Source organism: Dromiciops gliroides, chromosome 2 (genome assembly GCF_019393635.1).
Source record: "Dromiciops gliroides isolate mDroGli1 chromosome 2, mDroGli1.pri, whole genome shotgun sequence".
Classification (NCBI taxonomy): Eukaryota; Metazoa; Chordata; class Mammalia; order Microbiotheria; family Microbiotheriidae; genus Dromiciops; species Dromiciops gliroides.
The window spans coordinates 73,641,039-73,663,605 of NC_057862.1; the positions used below are offsets into that span (position 1 = coordinate 73,641,039).

At 39.7% G+C, this 22,567-nt stretch overlaps 1 protein-coding gene across 1 annotated transcript in view; it reads left to right on the forward strand.

The window, feature by feature from the left end:
* The window catches only part of CPN1 (carboxypeptidase N subunit 1), a 49,436-nt gene extending 40,555 nt beyond the window's left edge, over positions 1–8,881 (forward strand). The window contains exons 8-9 of the mRNA XM_043981057.1: positions 3,922–4,040; positions 8,566–8,881. Of these exons, the coding sequence (XP_043836992.1) occupies positions 3,922–4,040; positions 8,566–8,706 (260 nt within the window). The 3' untranslated portion in view covers positions 8,707–8,881. The remainder of the gene's footprint in view (positions 1–3,921; positions 4,041–8,565) is intronic.
* Positions 8,882–22,567: the final 13,686 nt, after the last annotated feature.

Consider the following 22,567-nt stretch of genomic DNA (forward strand, 5'->3'; position numbering starts at 1 on the left):
AATCCCCTCACCTCCATCATGGGTATGTCAGCAAGGGAGATTGTGAATTGAAAAGCTGAATGAGGTAATCATAATTTTCCTTTAAAAAAAGAAAAATCAAGCACACACATATTGCTGCTAAGGCAAGTGTCCAAAGACATGGGTATTGGAAAAGCAGCAATTCTATGCAATGAGAGTTTGGAGCTTTTTTTTGCAATAATGTTTTCATTATTTCACCTACTAGATTTTATAGTCCTCAAGAACAAGGAAAACATAAAGCAAAGTGACATCCTCTCACCCAAAGGTATTTGACACCATCATGGAGGAGGTCTAGCCTGGAATGCAAATGGAATAGATGCCCTATAGATGATGGGGTCCTTCAAATGTTTCTATGTGAGGGTGACAATTGTGCTGATTACATCAAGAACTGCAAGGAATTCATGAAAAGGCATTTATTAAGCACCTACTACCTTGTGCTAGGCACTGGGAATACAAATACAAAAGATATCCCTTCCCTCCAAGAACTTTTGGTCCTAATAGGGGAATATATCATATAAGAAGTGGTGGATATGGGAAGAACTTTTAGTCTGGAGAGTCAAAGGGATTGTCAAGGAAGCCATAGGGCAATTGGATTTAGCAGTGGTGATAGTATTCTTAGTTACAATTCTCAGAGAGCAAATGAAGGACAGGTTGAGGATAGGGAAGGGCCTAGATTGGTGGCAGAGCAGATGGTCCCTGGTTCCATGGCAGATGACTGAATGGTATGTGAAGTGTGGTCTGGGAGTAAAGACATGGTCTTTGGAGGTTCTGGTCCGGAGATTTGATATTCCAGGTGATAAGGTAGACAAAGTCATGGCAGATGGCAAGGTTCCCAGATAGGCCCAGGTTTTCTGGTGGGTGGCTAGATAATAAAGGAACATTTCAGAGTCTCCTAAATGAGACCCATAATCGAGGAGTACAGCTAAACTAGCTACATAGGATTAAAACCAAAGGGATAATGAATGTCTACCATGGTAAATGAATGTCCAGACCACTAGCTGTATAACCTATAGAGCTGAGCCACCAGTACATACATATTGCTTGATGCTACAGATGGACAATGATTTTAACCCAGAATTAAAGAGACAGAAAATGGTGTGATGGATAGTCTTTTAATGGTCTCAAACATCTCCCTGAAATACAGGTCTATTCATTTAATATCATACTTCTGGTACTTTGGATATAAAGCATGAAACTACATAGTTTCTGACGAACTTATACTGTGGACCACCCAAAGGACAAATTCATGACTAGAAAAGGGGGTGGATCAAAAATAGCCACTGAATAACTTACATGCTCAGTTAATATCTATGTAATGTCAAGAAATTTAGAGGAAGACATTAGCATAGTGGTTGGTCTCCTCACAAGGAACTATGGGAAGACACAGATACATGGATAAGACTGAAAACAATGTTCATAGTATCACCCATGTCAATGAGATCCTAGCACCAATGCTTTTCATGTAGTAGATGTTTAGTAAAATGTTTAATTAGTTTGAATGTTGTTTATAGGAAATAAACAACTTCTATCATCAGGTATTCAGAATCTTGTGAACATAAAAATTCTTAATTAACTATAATTTCTGGATTATAAGCATTAGAATCTTAAATATTGAGATAAAGATGGAGCAAAGAAGAATTTTTGCATCTAGATTTTGCAAATACTACAGTCAGTATGGAGCAGATTCTTAGTGGGGAGATAGGGTGGGAAAGAAGAGCAGAGTAGGGAGGAGTTCACTACAGCTTCCCATTTTAACTAATTATTTTTGCTAATTAGGTTCTAAATTCAATTGTTTCTCTATGGTTGAACTGAAAGTGCTATTAGAACCCTCTAATTTAAAGTCTCAGTCACCTCACTCTAATTATGACGTATTAGAGAGACAAGAAGGTTAGTTAAATGAAAGGTTGTTCATGCCTCAGAGAGAAAGATTTGGTCAGGAAAAGAGACAATTAGAACTAGCATAAAGAAAAACAATTAGGGGAGGCAGGTTGGCATAATGGAAGCCTAGATTTGAAATCATCAGGTTTGACTTCAGATTTCAGCTCTGAATCTTACAACCTAAGTGATCCCTTAAGGAAGTGATTATCTATAAAATGAAGAGCTGGATTAGATCAGAGGTTCTTAACCTTTTTATGTCATGGACCCCTTTGGTACAGTATGGTGAAGCCTATGACCCCTTCTCAGAATAATTTTTTAAACGCATAAAATAAAATACATATGATTATCAAGGTAACCAATTAAAATACAGTTATCGAAATATTTTTAAACACAACAAATTCAGGGACCCAGGTTAAAATCCCTCCCTGAGCCAGATAATTTCCAACTTCTTTTCTAGCATTAAATATATAGTCACTTGCTAATGGCATAGAATGACCTACATAACTGCTTCAGGGTAGAGTGCAAGGTGTTGATGTAATAAAGCAATACATTGTTTTGGAGGGAGAAAGCAAAAAAGGAAAAAGACAAACAGAAGAATAAATAAAATATATCATTCAGATATATCAGTATAACAATTTCATATTATCAGAAAACCAAAACAAAAGGTAGGAAAAAGAAAGTTGAGAAGGGAAAGGGTCTTGGTCAACCCCCCCCCAAAACCCTGCTGTAGCAGGGTTCACAAAGGTGGGGGGAGAGTCAAGCTCTAGGGAAACATAAATTGAATAATACTTAACTATGAGTAACAAAGCAGAGCTAGACATATATCAAGGACTCAATAAATGCCTGTTAATTTGATAATAAAACAGGATAGTTGATACTTTTTTTTTGAACAAAATAAAAATCATTATAGAAAACAATTCCTAACAGATAGCCATTTGCCTCTGCTTGAATATTTTTTGGTTTTGTTTTTAGTTATTTATTTAGTATTTTATTTTCCCCCAATTACATGTAAAAACAATTTTTTTTTAACATTTGTTTTTGAAATGTTGAATTCCAAATTCTTTCCTTCCCTGCTCCCCTCATTGAGAAGGCAAACAGTTTAATATGTTATACATGTTTAGTCATGTAAAACATTTCCATATTAGTAATGTTGTAAAAGAAAACATCTCCCCCCCCCAAAAAAAAATACCACCACCACCCAAGCAAAACAGCTTGCTTGAATATTTTGTCAGTCATTCGGTCAACAAGAATTTATGAAGGGCCTACTATGTATGTGTCAGGTGCTGTGCTAAGCCCAGGGGCTAAGAAGAACAGTTTTCAAGGAGCTGCTAGTCTAATGGGGGGATACAACATCCACACGCCTGTGTACAAAAAGATACAGACAGGAGAAATTGAAGATAATCAACAGGGGGAAAATGTTTGTGTTAAGGGGTGTTAGGAAAAGGTTATTGCCAAGATGGTATTTTAGCTGATACCTGAAGTAAGTCAGAGAGGGAAAGAGGCAGATGAGGATGGAGAGAATTCCAGGCATGGGGAACAGCCAGGGAAAATGCCTTCCTTGGCAGATGGAGTATCTTGTGAGAGGTGCAGAAGGAAGGCCAGTGTTACTGCATCCAGAGTATGTGGGGGTCAGTAAGGTAGATGGAGCCTGGAAAGGCAGGAGGGGGCCAGCTTATGAAGGGTTTTAAATGCTAAACAGAGGATTTAATGTTTGATCCTGTAGAAAATTAAAATATTTTTTTAAATTAAGAAAAAAGATGCCCAGAATGGAAACTTTTGCTTCTCATATGGTTTGACCATTGCAGAGTATAGCGGAATTAATATTCATCTCTGTGATTGGTGCTTTCTTTTAATGTCCTTAATTTGCATTGTTATGACAGCTATGCTACCTTTCTCGAGGCATACATTTTGTGGTCAACGAAGACCTTCAAGTTTTTCTGGCTCTGTGTTTACATTTGGGTCACTGGGTCACTGTATAAGTAGGTTTCTAATTTACAGGTTGAATCTTACCCTTGTGATTTTTAGGTAAGCAAGGTGATTACTTTCGGCTGCTACTCCCAGGTACTTATGCTGTCACTGCCACAGCACCTGGGTATGGGTCAGAGACAACGACTGTGACGGTTGGACCTGCAGAGGCAAAGCAGGTGAGTTGGGTAAATGTTTTGCAATGTCTTTTTTGTTGTTGTATAAATTTTACTGATTAAAGTTCTAATTAAGTTCATGACCCTAATTTTTGCCAACCTCCTATTTTACCTCTTTCTAACTTACTTTCTTCACATCCTATTTTTCTTCTGTACCTCCTTCTCCAAACTATCTCTTCCCTGCTTCCTTAACACCTTTTTGACTATGGAAGGGAACACAAGTCCAAGTTTAAATGGTACCTTTCCCTAAGTCCATTTTGGCTCTGATATGAACTATATGTTTTGGGGCAAACCACCACCTTTACCTTTCACTGTAAGGAGGGATAAAATTCCCACTACCTATTTTATGGGGATGTTATGAGGAAAGCATTTTATATAGTAAAGTGCTATGAATAACTTCTATCAGATTGCTTGCTATCTTCAGGGGTGGGGAGAAAAATTTGGAACTCAGTCTTATAAAAATGAATGTTGGAGGGGGCGGATAGGTGGCACAGTGGATAAAACACCGGCCCTGGATTCAGGAGTTCCTGAGTTCAAATCCGGCCTTAGACACTTGACACTTATTAGCTGTGTGACCCTGGGCAAGTCACTTAACCCCCACTGACCTGCCAAAAAAAAAAAAATTAATGTTGGGACAGCTAGGTGGCACAGTAGATAAAGCACTGGCCCTGGATTCAGGAGGACCTGAGTTCAAATCCAGCCTCAAACACTTGACACTTACTAGCTTGTGACCCTGGGCAAGTCACTTAATCCTCATTGTCCCACAATAAAAAAAAAATAAATGTTGGATATTTTTTGGTTTTGTTTTTAGTTATTTATTTAAAAAAATAAAATGCCACTTACCATAAAAAACTCCAAAACAAACCCCAATTCACTGAAAATTAATTTTAAAAACCAAAATTAAATAAAATGCTATAGAAATGTTAGGTGATATTTATTTTTGTATCATCCCATAGCCTCTAAGGATCCCTTCCAGTCCTAAACCTATGATCGGTGGTCATTATGATTACTATCACTGGGAAATTTTACTTCATGGCTTTACCAAGAAGATCCACCAGGTGGCTCCACCAGTGCTCCCTTTATCCTGGCACTGGGCATCCTTTGGCCACGCCTATTATCTGCACAACTGAGGACACATTTGGCACTCTGAGCCCAGTTGAATGCTATAAACGACTTTTATTTTTTCATCTAGTAAGAATTATAGGGAATATAGCCAGTCAAGGTTCAGTTTTAGCCACAGAATCATAGAAACAGAACTGAAAGGGACTTGAGAATTCCTATAGTCCAATACCCTACATTACCCCATTTCCATTATACAGATAAGCAAACTGGGGGTGCAGCCCCATATGTACCACCTGCTCTGCAGCCCACCAATGAAGTCTACAGTCTCCTTAGCTTCTCCTAGCCCACCTCATCCCCAGATAGGCTTTCTCCCCTGACTATACTCACCTTACATTATATTTTACCATCCCTTAGTCCAGGGTAAAGGTTAAAGAATTTTTTTGCAGGGCAATGGGGGTTAAGTGACTTGCCCAGGGTCACACAGCTAGTAAGTGTCAAGTGTCTGAGGCTGGCTTTGAACTCAGGTCCTCCTGAATCCAGGGCCAGTGCTTTATCCACTGCGCCACCTAGCTGCCCCAAGGTTAAAGAATTTTGTACTAAGGTCTTTGACTTGGACAACACTAAGCTCTTTATATATATAATTTTATTTTTTATTTTTTTTAAATTAAAAAAAATTTTTTTAAATTAGTGAACTAGCTGGGTGGGATCAGAACTTTGGCTTGGTCATCTTCTTTCCTTCCTTCTCTTCTTTCCTTTTCTTTTTTTATAAATTTGTTTCTTTGCTTCATACCAAATTCCCCGAATAACCTTCTATAGAGTATGGTTCCTAAAAACAAGTAAATAAAACAGTGAGAAATGAATCCTAAGAAGAAAATGTGAGACCACTTTCCTCATCTGTAAAATGTGGGGGTTGGATAAGGTAATGTGGAAGGCTCCTTTCCAGCTCTCTGTGTAGATGTTCTACACTGATAAACTTACCACATTTTCTCCTACCAATCCTCCCGCCACCAAACTGCTTCTACTGCCACATCAGAGACCATTTTTTGAGACTATTTTTAAAAAGTCTTATTTTCTTGTAGCTTATCATTCCCTCTCTTTTTTTTTCTACCTTCCATTGACACTTTATGCATCTTATGAACTGATTTTATATACATAATATCTCTCCCACTTGAATGTAAACTGCATGAGAACAGGGACCATTGTTTGCCTTTCTTAGAAAACCAGTGCCTGGTACAGAATAAGTGCCTAATAAATACTTGTTGATTGATTGATTCTCTAAGCCTCTCGTGTTGTTTCTCTTATTAACTCCTATTTTATTCTCATTTTTCTTGTTTCTTTTCATATCAATAAATAATTTATAGAGAGTACAGTGTGATATAATCCTGACTCTCAAACATCTTACAGTTTGGCCAAGTATACAAAACATTTCTATTGTACAGGGTTACAATCAAATAATAGACTTTATAGATGATATTGTGTAATTTAAGATTCTAAATGTGGATTCTAATCTGTTCCCCCAGTTTTTGGGGAAACTGACTAAAATCATTGATAAAACAAGTTTAGGTTTTTAAGGGTTTATTGGAAAATAGAAAGAAAAAGATTGAGAACAGAATTCCAACAGCCTGGCATTCCTATCTTTCCTCAAATTTCCTGTGAAGTCCTCTGCCGCCACCACCATCAAGTCAGGAACCCAAAAAGCCCCCAGAGCTCTCCGCACAGGCTCCCTTTCCTCCTTCCTGTCTCCTCCCAGAAAATAGGAGGCTCCTCAAGTTGATTGGCTGGTAGCCTTGATAGACAGCACCCATGAGCAAACGTCATTTCCTGACGCCAAGGAAAAGCCACAATGTCTCTGAGGCATTTTCCTCATGGTGGAGCTTTCCCACAGCAAGTCTCCAGTAGGTGGCATCATTCCAATCATTACAATATAGACTAGGGGTCAAGAAATTACATTCTATGGGCCAAATTCTGCTTGCCACACCTGTTTGTGTATGGGCAGGATTGGGTCTTCAGTGATAGTTTTCTGACCCCTGGTATAGACTATAGAAATGAGTCAGAGCCATGTAAACTAGAGAAGGGAGAAAGAGAACACTGCAGGCTACAACAGTCAGAGAACGTTTTTGAAGGATGGAAGATCTCAAGTGAGCCTTAGAGAAATCTGTAAGAGTTGGAATGTTAGCAAGAGGAGAGAAAGGGATGAACTTTCTAATGGAAGAAAACTCCAATGAGCAATTACTGGGTCCCTCTTTTCTCATCATAGCCACATAGGTCTGGAATTAGAAGGGACCTTAGAACTCATCTTTTTTCCAGAGGCTCAGAGGGGCTACGGTCCAATGGTCAAAGAAGTAATAAAGGGCAGAGTTGGATTGGAATTCAGTCCCTATGACTTCAAATTCAGCCTTCTTTCTACCACAAGGATAGATAAGAATCAAGAGCAAGGATTTAAAACTGGAAGGCACTTTAGAGATCACTGAATCCTCACCCACTGATAAGTAGTCCATCAGAAGCCACTTTACTTTGCTCAAAAAAAATATCATTGAGGGGCAGCTAGGTGGCGCAGTGGATAGAGCACCGGCCCTGGAGTCAGGAGGACCTGAGTTCAAATGCAGCCTCAGACACTTGACACTTACTAGCTGTGTGATCCTGTGCAAGTCACTTAACCCCATTTGCCTCACTTAAAAAAAAATCATTGAATGTTAGGTAGCTTAGGATAGAGTATGAGGCTAGAGTCAGGAATACTTAACTTTCTTCAGTTCAAATACAGCCTTAGACACTTACTAGCTATGTGACCCTGACCCGGTCATCTAACCCTGTTTACCTTAGTTCCCTCATCTGTAAAATGAGCTGGAGAAGTAAATGGCAAACCAATTCAGTATCTTTGCCAAGAAAATTCCAAATGGGGTCATGAAGAATCAGACACAAATGTAATGACAGAACAATGACAACAAAAACAATATCAATGCCTATTTAGGCAACAAAACAGACAGTCAAGTCCATGTTTGAAATAAAAAATGTGATCCTATTTTCAAGTGACTTCCTCCTCCTCTACCTCATTTGGACTTCTGTTTGATAAATTGATAGGTGGTTAGAGATATAAATGGGTAAATAGATAAAGCTCTGGAGTACAGTACAGAGCCGTCTCTGGAAGAGATGCATCTAGAACTGTGTCACCGATCTTTTTGAAATGCAATCGGGTAGACTTAGGGAATGGTTGAGTCTCCTTTTCCTCTCCTCTCATTTGCTGGGACGGTTATCTACTTTCTTCACACCTAGATGGCAGCATGATATGTTCACCTGGCACTGGAGCCAGCTCTCCCTTTGAACTAATGGTTCTTCTCATTCACCTGCCCCAAGACCCAACACCCTGAAGGGGGCAAAGAAGAATACAAACACTCCCACAAGATTTCTGGACTGGTTGGTACAATGTTGATGTAGACGCTTTCCTGGCTCTATTTTCTTTCTCTTCCAGGTTAACTTTCAGCTCAGGAAAGATACCAGTAAAGAAGCCACTGAGCAAAAAGCCCCAGTCAAGGCTCCCAGTGGCAAAACCCTACTAAAGAAGGTGGCATCCCGAGAAGCTGGCAAAGAGTCACGAAGAGGCAGGCCTTGATCATGCAGCAAGGTGCAGCTAAATCCTGCCTTAAAAACCAGTCACCTAGGCACGATGAGTAAGGAGGCCAAGAGGCACACTTGATAAGAACCTGTTATATCTGATATTAAATAAGATGAAGCTATCTATTTTGTTACCTGTGAGGTATTTAAATACAAAACAAATTCAGAAAGAATGTGGGGTGTTCTTATTTTGTCTCAATGGTAACCATTTCTAAAATTGTTACTAACATTATCAGGACCTATTTAATTAGCATGGTGTCATAAGGATCTATCAGATGGTTCCAATTCTTCAGAGTTTGATTCTTTTTTTTTCATTCTAGGACATCCCCAGAAATGAATTAAGCTCTACAAGGGTTACAAGCCAAGGGATAGTTATAAAGTAACTAAAATCAGCAGACAGGTTTGATATCCCTTACACAAGGAGTATCAACATTCCATGCTGTCAACAATAATGTTTCCACATAAAGACTCCCAGAGGTAGCAAATTCAATATTCCCAGAGAACTAGTTTAACAGTTCGTTCAATTCAATCAGCATTTATTAAGCACCTGCTATTTGCAAAGCACTGTACTAGGACCTGGGAATACAAAAGCAAAGATTGAAAAAGTCCCTGTTCCACAAGGAGCTTTTAGTCTACCAGTTTCAGAATATACCCTTGTATCCTTTAAGCCTGTTTAATCCAAACTTCTGGGAACTGATCAAATGCAAAACAATGGCTATTAGAGTTCTTGTCAGTTCATTTAAGAATGATCAGTTTCTGAGGAATTTATGCATGCTGACCAGACTCCATAGAAGATTGACTCATAAAATAGTGCCAATTTACTTTGTAGCTTTATAAACTCTGAATCCTCCTTCAACTCACACACACCTTGATGAATCATATCCCCCAGTGCAAGGTTAAAATCCATTCTTCAAGGTTCTAAGAGTACCACTGAGGGGGTCTGAGTGTCTGTTGTAAGTCCCCAGTATCAATTACTAGTGATCATCATCCCACATTCATTTAATCAGTGAGCTTTCACAAAGGGATACTTATTGCAAGGGACAGCTAGGTGGCACAATGTATAGAATGTCAGGTTAGGAAGACTCCCTGAGGTCAAATCTTGCCTCAGACATTTACTAGTTGTGTGACCTTGGGCAAGTCACTTAACTCTTTGCCTCAGTTTCCTCATCTGTAAAACGAGCTGGAAAAGGAAATGGCAAACTATTCCAGTATCTTTGTCAAGAAAACCCCAAACAAGATCACAAAGTTGGAAACAACCCGAAAATGACTAAACAACATTTACTGCAAAAATATAGCAAGAAGAGGGCAGCTAGGTGGCAAAGTGGATAAAAGCCCTGGCCTTGGATTCAGGAGGTCCTGAGTTCAAATCCAGCCTCAGACACTTGACATTTACTAGCTGTGTGACCTTGGACAAGTCACTTAACCCTCATTGTCCCACAAAAAGAAAAATATATAGCAAGAACAGAAATTACAAAGCATTTTCTCCTACCTGCATCTCCCTTTCCCCACTAACTAGGAATCACTCTGTCCTATCTATCATCTAAGGCTCTGGGAAGAGTAGATTCACACTTAAAGTAGTTGCTACAAAACATTTGTCCTACCAAGTTCACTTCCAAAGGCAGCAGAGCTGATGGATGACTATGAGTCTCTTATTATGTCTGAGATGTATCAAGAAGATCCCTCTTCAAGACCTCAGGTACTAGCTCACCTGTGCTCATCTTTTATCAAAGTGGAGCATGAACCCTGGAGTCATTGATACTGATTACTCTCTTCTTGATACATTCTAGCTTTTCATAACATTACTCTTTTCTAGTTCTCCCTATCTGACCATCCCTTCTCAGTCCTCTTTGGTAGTTCTTCATCCAAGTCATGCTCAGTAACTATGGGTGTCTCACAGAGCTCGGCCTAGGGCCCTCTTCTCACTCTATACTATCTCACATGGAGAAAATCCTGTTTGGCATTCAAAGCCTGCCCTTCTCCCCCCACCACTTTCCAATCTTATTACACCTCCCCCCCTCCCCCCACATACACACACACAAACACATAATCTTCCTTGTTTTCTGTTTTTCCAAGAAACTTCGATATATTTTACATGATTGCACAGTATAACCTATATTTAAATGGATTGCCATCTTATAGGGAAGGGAGGGAGGGAGAAAAATTTGGTCCCTATAAAAATAAGTGTTGAAAATTTTCTTTACATATGATTGGAAGAAGAAAATAAGTTTTAAAAAATTAAAAAGAAACTTAAGGGGGCAGCTAGGTGGCCCAGTGGATAGAGCACTGGCCCTGGATTCAGGAGGACCTGAGTTCAAATCCGGCCTCAGACACTTTACATACTTACTAGCTCTGTGACCCTGGGCAAGTCACTTAACCCCAAATGCCTCATCCAAAAAAAGAAAGAAACTTCAACTCCCAATTGTGGGCATTTTCACTGGCTATCCCTGTGCTTGAAATGTTCTTCCTTTTCATTTCCACCTCCTGGCTTCCCTGACTTCCTTTAAGTCCCAGCTAAAATCTTACCTTCTACAGGAAGCCTTTCACACACACACACCCTTAATTCTAGTGCCTTCCTTCAGTTTCTTATTTCCACTTTCCTGTATATAGTTTGTTTACATAGTTGCTTGCATGTTGTCTCTGTCAGACTGAACCCCTTGAGAATAGATTATTGACATTCTTTTGCCTTTCTTGGTATCTTTTGCATTTAGCATAGAATCTCCCTTATAGAAGGCACTTCTTACTATGTTTATTGACTCACTGATGGGCACTCACTAATCTAACCTTTTAAAGCTCATAAGGGGGCAGCTAGGTGGCACAGTGGATAGAGCACTGGCCCTGGATTCAAGAGTACCTGAGTTCAAATCTGGCTTCAGACACTTGACACTTAGTAGCTGTGTGACCCTGGGCATGTCCCTTAACCCCCATTGCCCTGCAAAAAAAAAAAAAAAAAGCTCATAAGGTTGTATCTACCTCCAGTACTCTGCCTAAAAGCCAGAGGTATAGAAACAACAGGGCCATGCATTCACAGGCCATGTGACAGCAGTCCCAGTGGGGAAACCTCAGGCCTCTCCACCAGTCATTTATAACAGTCTTGCTTCCTCATTCCAACACATCCAGGCAGCAAAGAAAAAGAGATTCATTTTGACCAGTTAGTCTTTTGAATACCTCTCATTCCCAACTCAGAAGCCAATTCAAAGTCTGACTCTTCCCTGCTGGAAAAGACGAATCAGTTGCAGAATGTATGCTCCAAAGTCCATGTGGAAATTGTATCAGTTGAACACATTGTACATACTATAAAGGCTGAGTTTGCCAAATTTCCTGTTACAATTAATTGACAATGTAAGGAATTCCTGTCATGACAGCTGACATTTTTCTGGGAGGCAATGTGGAAAAGTATAAAGAGTACTGGGTTTGGTATTAGGGCATATGTCACTTAGTGCCCATGTGAAACATTCCTTGACCTCTAATCCTCAATTTTCTCTTTTGTAAAATGAAGGGATTAAGGAGACTAAATGACAGTTAAAGTCCCTTTGACCTTTCACAAAAGGTAACCCATTCTTATTTCTGCCAAGAAGACAAAATTACAAAAATCTATAATTTTTTAATAAAAGGAGTTATGTTTTTCATGATTCTCTTGTATCACTCTCATTTCTTTTCCCAGTTTTTCCTCTCCCTCTCTTATTTGATTTTGGTGGGGAGTTTTTGTGTGTGGAGGACTGAGGGTTAAGTGACTTGCCCAGGGTCACACAGCTAGTAAGTGTCAAGTGTCTGAGGCTGGATTTGAACTCAGGTCCTCCTGAATCCAGAGCTAGTGCTTTATCCACTGTGCCACCTAGCTGCCCCCTGGATTTTTAAAATCAAATAAGAGGGGCAGCTAGATGGCGCAGTGAATAGAGCACCGGCTCTGGAGTCAGGAGGACCTGAGTTCAATTCCAGCCTCAGACACTTAACACTTACTAGCTGTATGACCCTGGGCAAGTCACTTAACCCCAACTGCCTCACTAAAGAAAAAATCAAATAAGAGAGGTTGGGGGCAGACACTTGACACTTACTAGCTGTGTGACCCTGGGCAAGTCACTTAACCCTCATTGCCCTGCAAAAACAAAAAACAAAAATCCATTACTTTTGGGTCTGACACCAATTCATACTTTTTCTTTGAGGCTTTGTATATAGCCATCTGGACACTATTGTCCTGAGTTTGTGTTTTGATTTTCCCCATCACCATTGTAACTTCTTATGGTCACATTCTTTTTTTGTTGTCATTTCTTTTACTCACTTTATTATTTTTTTCTTTTTTTTTTTTTTCAGTGAGGCAATTGGGGTTAAGTGATTTGCTCAGGGTCACACAGCTAGTAAGTGTTAAGTGTCTGAGGCTGGATTTGAACTCAGGTTCTCCTGACTCCAGGGCCGGTGCTCCATCCCTCCTTTCCTTCCCCCACTTCCCTTTGAGGCAGTAAGCAATCTATAGGTGATGCATGGGTCACATTCTTTTTGTTCTTTGCTCATTTTTTTCCAGACTATTTCTTGTCTTTTAAATTTATGTCAAAGTTGGGCTCTGATCCCAGGGTAAAGGGGGCATGGTACCAAGCTTCAGGTTTTTCTTGCTGCTGTTTTCAGAGCTAATTCTAGGAACCTGTAAGGTTTTAGTTTTTCCAAGGTGGTATGATCTAAGGAGAGGTGTGTTTACTGCTCTTATTGGCCTCTGCTCCAGTTTTTGAATAACCACAAGCACTCTTTTCCACCCTGTAACTGTGACTAGGGTCCCTCCCAGCTCCCCTGTGGCTTTGAACTCTAATGTGTTAGTGCTCCTCACCCTGAGCCTGCAACACAGAACTCTATGGGCAATGCAACAGAGTCCTGCACCCAGTGCCATCAGGTGTCCCCTGTAAACTCCTGGTCAATTGTTCAAACCTCTTACTGTCAGTGGACTGAGAGCTCTGGAAGGCCTGTGCTGGACTATGCTCTACTTTCACCCCAATAAGACTTTTCCTATCTACCTTCTATGTTGTCTTGGGCTAGAAAATTGTTTCATTCTTTCACTCCAGATTTAATTTTAAGGTATTATTTTAAAGTTGTTTGGAGGGGAATTTCGGAGAGTTCAGGCAAGTTCCTGTCCATACTCCACCATTTTGACTCCACCTCCAATATATCTTGGGTGTTCTTAAGTCATATTCTGATCAAGCTAAGTAGTCTGATGGATTGCCCTCTACTCAGGGAAATCCATCTTTGTCTAAGGAGCTTATATCAGTTACCAGAATTGATATGCCTTCTCTACTTGTCAGTATTGGACAAATCCTGACCGTTTCATTTCCTTGTAATAGGAGAAGGATCTATAATTTAATCAGTATGGAGAATTCTGTGTGTTGCAACTTCCACAAATAGCAGATCCCAACATTCAGGCTATTACAAGAAAAGTCCTATGGAGTGAGTTACCTGTGGCACCAAGATGTTACTTGACTTACCCAAGGTAAGCTAATAAGAGCTTCCTGTCTCCAAACTTGACAGTCTCTACTTTCCCACACTGCCTCTATGCAATAATCCTTACCAGCTACCAAAAATTTGGTAGGACCATGTGAGCTGGAATCAAGCTTAGAAATTGTCTAATTCAAACCTCCCATTTTACAGATGAGAAAATGAGGCCTGGAAAAGTTATCTAAGTCACTTCAAGGTCACATGGGGAAAAAAGCATGACCAGGGATTCAAGCCCAGATCTTCTGACTCCAGATAATGTACTTTTTCATATACACACATGCATATATACATATATAGATGGATATCTATCAATCTATCTATCTAGATATACACATATATAGCTAGGTACATGTTTATCTAGATATATATATATATATATATATGTGCATACATATGTATATTTAGATACACAGGTGTATATGTATACACACACATAAATTCCCACTATCTTTCCCCATCTGAGCAAATAAGATAAAGTCCATGATATATAGCTGCATAGTACAACAAATGTCCATATTAGCTGTGTCTAAAACTGCATTTTCCCTCCTGAATTTTAAGCTAATCACTTTTCTTTCTGAAGGTGTAAGTGGTATAATTCATCCTCATTAACTGAGACTTATGGCTTACTGTTTTCATCAGATGCTAGAGTCTTTCCAAGTTATTTTTCTCCACAATGTTATTGTACAAATTGTTCTCCTAGTGTTCTGCTTACTTCCCTCTATATCAGTTCATTGGGGTCTTCTCAGTTTCCTCTGAAACCGTTTGTGTCATCATTTGTTATGGTACAATAATAAATGTGTTCTTTCCATAGCACCACATGGCTTCCTATGTCACTAGAGCATTCATAACAGATGTTACAATTGCCAAAATAATAATTTATCATACATAAATTAAACATTCAGTCATATGTTCCTCTTTAGTGAAACAAACTAGGCCCATTTAGGAACTAACGCCCAAATTTATCAGCAACACCTTTAGAAAATGGGGGTGGGGGGTATGCAGAGAAGAGCAAAGATACTTCAGAGAGTGACATTTTCTGACTTTGTCTCCAATTTCTGGGGTTATACCCTATTTGAGCTGTATAGCACTTGCTAACTACACTTATTTTTCCCCTTTTTTTGCTTTTTTAAATAACATTTTATTTTCCTAATTACATATAAGGACAATTAAAAAATTTTTTTTTTAATTTATTTATTTATTTTTGTGGGGCAATGGGGGTTAAGTGACTTGCCCAGGGTCACACAGCTAGTAAGTGTCATGTGTCTGAAGTCAGATTTGAACTCAGGTACTCCTGACTCCAGGGCCGGTGCTTTATCCACTACACCACCTAGCTACCCACTAAGACAATTTTTAACATTTAAAATTTTGAGTTCGGAATTCTCTCCTTCCTTTCCTCCTTCCTTCCCTCCCCTCCCAGAGATGGTAAGCAGTTTTATATAGGTTATACACGTGCAATCATGCAAAACATATTTCCATATTAGTCATATTGTGAAAGAAGACACAGACTAGAAAAACACCCCCCCAAAAAAAGAAAAATACTATTTCTGGATAGTGCATTCAGACTCCAGTTCTTTTTCTGGAAGTGGATAGCATTTCTCATCGTGAGTTCTTTGGAATTGTGTTGGATCATTATATTGTCGTGAACAGCAAAGTCATTCACAGTTGATAATCATACGATATTGCTGTTACTATATATAATATTCCTGGTTCTACTCACTTCACTCTGCATCATTTCACATGTCTTCCCAGATTTTTCTGAAATAATCCTGCTTTTCATTTCTTTTTTTTTTGTTTTTCTTTTTTTTTGGGTGAGGCAATTGGGGTTAAGTGACTTGCCCAGGGTCACACAGCTAGTAAGTGTTAAGTGTCTGAGGCCGGATTTGAACTCAGGTCCTCCTGAATCCAGGGCCAATGCTCTATCTACTGCGCCACCTAGCTGCCCCCTGCTCTTCATTTCTTATAGGACAACAGTATTCCATTACAATTATATACCACAGCTTGTTTAGTCATGTCTCAATTAATTGCACCCCTTCAATTTCCAATATTTTTCCTGGCTACACTTATTGCTACAGCAACTCATTTAAGAATTCCTGTGCTCACCATGGTACTAGCATGGTATAACAGACAGAGAGCTGGCCTCTAAGGCAGAAAGACCTGGGTTCAAGCCCAGCCTCTCATAATATCTTTTGGCTGTGTGACTCTGGGCAAGTAACATAACCTCTACATGCTCTAGTTATCTCTCTGATTTTTTAAGTTTTTAAGTTTAAGAGAAAGTAATGCACACAGACTATTTTGCAAACCTTAAAGTACCATATAAGTGGTGGTTATAATTATTGCTAGGAAGGGGAGTTTCTTCATCTGGGACTCCTCTACACCAGTAAAATCATAGGTCCGGTCCCTATGAGGTCACTTTAAGCAGTTTCATAGCATATGAGGTCATATGAAGTCTATCTAGTTATCTCCATCAAAGTCTCTTTATACCTTGGAGGTAAGCTTGGGTTCTCAGGCTAGGTCAACAAAGGCAATCTCTAGCATGTCCTACCATGCTGGAAACATGTCAGATACAGCTCTGCTTTGAGCAACAGCTTAGCTACATGCAGAAAGGCCCCTTAACATCAGATTGGCTACTATCACAGCAACGCATAAAATTGCTTCACTTGGGAGGGAATACTCATGGATAAAGTCACACGTGTTTTGAAGTATTGCTCATTTCTCTATCAGTGGGTAGAAGGCAAAGAAGATGTAAACCCCGAAAATAAAACCTGATGGAAGCTTGATAATCTCAAAGTTTATCAATATTCATCTTGTCCCAGTTAGCCCAAATGAGGGTTCCTCCCTTTCCCAGTGCCCTTTCTCCTGTATTTCCTTTCATCATCAGCTTATCTATGTTGGAGAATATAGCAAGCTCTTTTCCCAGCCCAGCCCCCAAAGCTCCACCTACCACCCTGTCTTCATTGTTTCTACTGAGCATTTTAAGGGGGAAAGAGAGGGGAAGATAGAGCATTGCTTTCTGAAATAGGATTTTTTTTTTTTTGCTAAGCCTTGAAACATGAAAGAACCTTAGGAAAACTTTCAAACTAGACTTCAACTGTACTTTAAAAAAACAACAACAGGGCAATAAAGATTAAGTGACTTGCCCGGGGTCACACAGCTAGTAAGTGTTAAGTTTCTGAGGCCACATTTGAACTCAGGTCCTCCTGAATCCAGGGCCAGTGCTTTATCCACTGCACCACCTAGCTACCCCCCAAATGTACTACTTTTTTTTTAGTGAGGCAATTGTGGTTAAATGACTTGCCCAGGGTCACATAGCTAGTAAGTGAAAATGTATTTCTTTATGCAGTACTTTGGACAGCTAGGTGATAAAGTGGATAGAGCCCTGGGCTTGGAATCAGAAAGACTTATCTTCAGGAGTTCAAATCTGACCTCAAGCACTTACTGACTGTGTAACATTGGGCAAGTCACTTAACCCTGTTTGCCTCAGTTTCCTCATTTATAAATGAGCTGAAGAAGGAAATGGCAAACTACTCTAGGATCTTTGCCACAAAACCCCAAATGGGGTCATGTAGAGTTGGGCCCAACTGAACTGAATCAACAACAACAAAAACAAAAGCAGTACTTTGTGGTTTGTAAAGCACTTTAAAGACATCTCATTTGATCCTCAGGACAAGCCAGTGAAATAGATGCTGTGATGATGGTGACTATGATCATTTCCATTTTAGAGGAGAGGACTCCTCTGGTTACATCCATCCATAGTATCTGAATGTATTCAGCACAGTGCCTAGTACATAGTAGATCATAAATAGATGTTTGTTGATTAATTGATCCAAGCTCAGGGCTAATTTACTCTAAGACGTGATGCCCCTCTGCTTATATCACATTAATGATTGTTAATCCTTTTTTTGTGTCATGGTCCCTTTTGGCAATATCTGTTGAAACCTAGAGACCCATACTCAGAAAAATGTTTTTAAATGCATAAAATAAAATACATGAGATTAAGAAAATTATATTGAAACACATTATTAACATATTTTTAAAACGTTCTAATGACCTCAGGTTAAGAAACTTTGTTATAGAGAGAATAGAATGTCAGTCAAAATGGACCTATTGAGCTCTTCACAGTCTACCCAAAAAAATCATGTGGATCTAGTGTCAACAGGGGAAAAATAAGTAGGAAGAACTCCCGACCTCAGACTCATCATTTTTCAGAGCAGAATTCTCTATTTACAACATGACATTTTAGGTGCGTGTCAAAGACAAGGGGGAAAAATCTGTAAAGGAAATGAAACTAGCAAGTATTTCCTGTGAAAGACTGCTTGGTCAAATTCAAAGAGAAACAGATTGCTGCAGATGGTATACTGACTTAGAAAGCCACTCTATGTCCTATTGTATTTTTAATTTATTTTGTTAAACATTTCCCCATTATACTTTCATCTGGTTCTGGTGAGGGTTTTTTGTTTGTTTTGGTTTTTTTTGTGGGCAAGGAGTTTGACACCTCTGTGTAGAGAAAGGTAGAATAAATACAGTTATCCCTTTCCCATAGCTGGAGTTAGGGGTGTGGCTATCTCCACAATGTGGAAAATCTGAGTCAAATTTTTTGGCCCTCCCTTAATACCAGAGAAAAAGTCTGATTTTTTTTTTTCTTTTTTGGGTTGTTTGCAGTACCTCATTGTAAAATTTGGCATAAGTATTTGGTCATAGGCTCTGTGTCATCTGCTAACCATCGTCTCTTGTCTGAAACTTCTGCAAAATTCCCATTTAATTTCTTATGCCAATCTGTGATATATGGAAACTGATGGGAAAGTCACATGTGGAAGGGATAACTGTATTCTTTTTGAGAGGGAGCACAAGTTAGTGGATTGAATAGACTTGCTATCAAGAGACCTGGATTTGAACCCCACTTCATTTGTGAGCAAGTCATTTCCAATAAGTGAATGAATAAATGAGTGAATAGGGGAAGCTAGGTGGCATAGAGGATAAAGCACCAGCCCTGGATTCAGGAGGACCTGAGTTCAAATTTGACCTCGGACACTTGACACTTACTAGCTGTGTGACCCTAGGCAAGTCACTTAACTCTCATTGCCCCACAAAATAAAATTAAATTAAAAAAATAAATGAATGAATGAATTAAAAAGAATGTTAATAGCATACCACGTACAAAGTACTGTGCAGTGGGGATATGGATAGAAAAATCAGACAGTACCTGCTCTCAAGGAGCTCATGTTATAATAGGGGAAGATGATATATAGCAGAGGTTCCAGCTGCCAACCAGTTTGGAAAATCCCAGTGATCCATGCTGAGTAGTGGCAAGGAAAGAAATCCCAACAAAAAGGCATATATCAATTAGGCACCTGCTACATGTTAAGCACTTTACAAATATCATCTCACTTGATCCTCACAACTACACTGTGAGGTATGTGCTGTTATTACCCCCCATTTTACTTATGGAGAAACTGAGGTAAAAGGGTTTAATGACTTACCCAGGGTCACACAGCTAGTAAGTGTTTGGGGGTCACATTTGAACCCAGTCTTCCTGCCTAAATCCAGGCCCAGTGCACCACTCAGACAGATGGGAGTGCATCATTAGCGTCATTTTTATTAACAAAACCATTAGTTATTTCTGATGTCCAACCATTGGATGGTGGCAAGAACTTTGGTGAGGACTTTCTTTTCTGGGTCTTCAGTTGCTTTGGCTTCTGAGAAGGGGGTGTGTGTGTGTGTGTGTGTGTGTGTGTGAGAGAGAGAGAGAGACAGAGACAGAAAGACAGACAGACAGAGAGAGACAGAGCGCACCTGCAGTGGCTGTTGCCAGGTTGTGTTTCCTCAAAAGGGAGCAGGAGCAGGTCAGATGGTTTGGCTGTTACCAGGGGTCTTGGGCTTCCCTGTCCACCAATGGTACTTGGTGGCAGGCCTCTTCTTCCCAGGGGCTGCTTCTGATCGAACAAGCATTTAGCCAATAGTATCATAGTAAAGAGAAGAATGATGTCAACCTGGAGTCGGGGAGTCTTGGGCTAAATTCTACCTGCCACACAAATGCTGTGTGGCCTTGGGTATATCATCCAGCCTCTCAGGGTTGCCAGGTAACTCCTTTAAGACTCACTTAATAGTTGCTGATTTGCATTAATGGAGTGAGTTTCCTTCCCGGGAGCTCTCACAGCAAAGAAATGACACGTTGAGTCCATGTGTGATGTCCAGGGGAATGCAAAGATAAAAATGAGAAAGTGCCTGCTTTAAAGAAGCTTACATTCCTCTGCTGGGAGAGAGGGGAAGCGGGATAAATGGGGAAGATGGAGTGGATAGAACATGTGCATAGATAGATATAAGTAACACCCTGTCCTGTAAGTTAGCTCATTTTAAGTATGAGGGCGATATAATTGTTCCAAAGGTCAACTTGTTTCCCCTCTATTTTCCTTTAGAGAGTTTATTTTAGATGAAAAATTTTGACTTCAGTTACTGTCTCTCTGAGGCCCCACTTCGGAAAATTCCTAACACCTAGGTAGAGGCTGGGCTCTCTGCCTAACCTAATATCTCTATCTATCTCTAGTTAGCCCCTGGCCTCTTTGTGGTTGAGGTAAAATCCAGTTTACTGGAAACATTTGGGTAATGAAACAGCAGATTATTTTACAGTGTCAGATACACAGGCATCAGGAGGGGAAGTTGAGGAAAGAGTACACCTACACTTGGTACTTCCACTCTGAGATTCCTGTAGGACCAGTGACTCTCCTGGATGTCTCCCTTCTCTGACACAGCTCAGATCTCCTCCCTTTGCTCCTCAAAGCTGTGTGCAAAAGCAGGCTCCAACCTCTGGAACCCATACCCAGAATCTACTCAGCTCCTTTCCAGTTCTCAGATAGTTTATCTAATTAGATAATTATTATTATCATAGTATATATGCAAGCCTACCTTGGAGATAAGGCAGGTTAGGTTCCAGACCACTGTAATCAAGCAAATAAAGGGAGTCACATGATTTTTTTTGGTTGTTTTCCAGTGTATATGACTTATGTTTACACTATGCTGTAGTCTATTAAGTGTGCAATAGTATTATGTCTAGAAAACCACACATACCTTAATTTAAAAATACTTTATTGATAAAAAAACAAATGCTGACCATCAGCTGACCCTTCAGTGAATCATAATCTTTGCTGGTGGAGGATCTTGCCTCAATGTCGATAGCTGCTAACTGTGGATCAGGGTGGTAGCTACTGAAGGTTGAAGTGGCTTTGGTAATTTCTTCAAATAAGACAATGAAGTCATCGCATCAGTTGAATCTTGCTTTCACTTGAACACTTAGAAGTCATTGTGGGGTTATTAATCAGCCTAATTTTAATATTGTTATGTCTCAGGGAATAGGGAGCCCCAAGGAAAAGTAAAGAGACAGGGACAGACGGTTAATGGAGCAGTCAAAACACACACACACACATTTATCGATTAAGTCTCATATGGGTGCAGTGGTGCCCTGAAACAATTACAATAATAACATCAAAGATCACTGATCACAGATCTCCATTACAGATATAATAATTAAAAAGTTTGAAATATTCCAACAATTACCAAAATGTGACACAGAGACATGATGTGAACATATCCTACTTGAAAAAATGGCACTGATAGACTTGCTCAATGCTGGGTTGCCACAAACCTTCAATTTGTAAAAAAATTCAATATCTGCAAAGTGAAATAAAGCAAAGCACAATAAGGCACAGTATACATATAGCATATTTAAATATTTGTTACTTATAAAAATTAGAACTTCACCTGGCTGTCTTTTTTGGGGGGGTGGGGTGGGGCAATGAGGGTTAAGTGACTTGCCCACGATCACACAGCTAGTAAATGCCAAGTGTCTGAGGCTGGATTTGAACTTAGGTCCTCCTGAATCCAGGGTTGGTGATTTATCCACTTTGCCACTTAGCTGCCCTGATCCATCTGTCTTGATTGTTTGATTCAATCTAAATGTGCTCTCTCCTAATTAAGGTTATCAGAGTTAACATGGGGTGGTTTCAACCCTGTGCTTACATATATAAGGGGCAATTTTTTTTAAACACTTTTTTTTTTGGTGAGGCCATTGTGGTTAAGTGACTTGCCCAGGGTCACACAGCTAGTGTCAAGTGTCTGAGGCCAGATCTGAACTCAGGTCCTCTTGAATCCAGGGCTGGTGCTCCATCCACTGTGCCACCTAGCTGCCCCTATAAGGGGTGATTTTAGTAGGGAAAGGCTTCCTGTGGTGGCATATGAACTAAGCCTTGAATGAAGCTAGATAGTCTAAGAGCAGAGCTGAAGAAGTACATTTCAGGCAATGACACTGTATGCAAAATATATGCTGAATTTAGAGAACACAAGCAAGTCACTTTGCCTCTGACACAGATTGTGAAAGAAGCCTGGAATGATGGGGT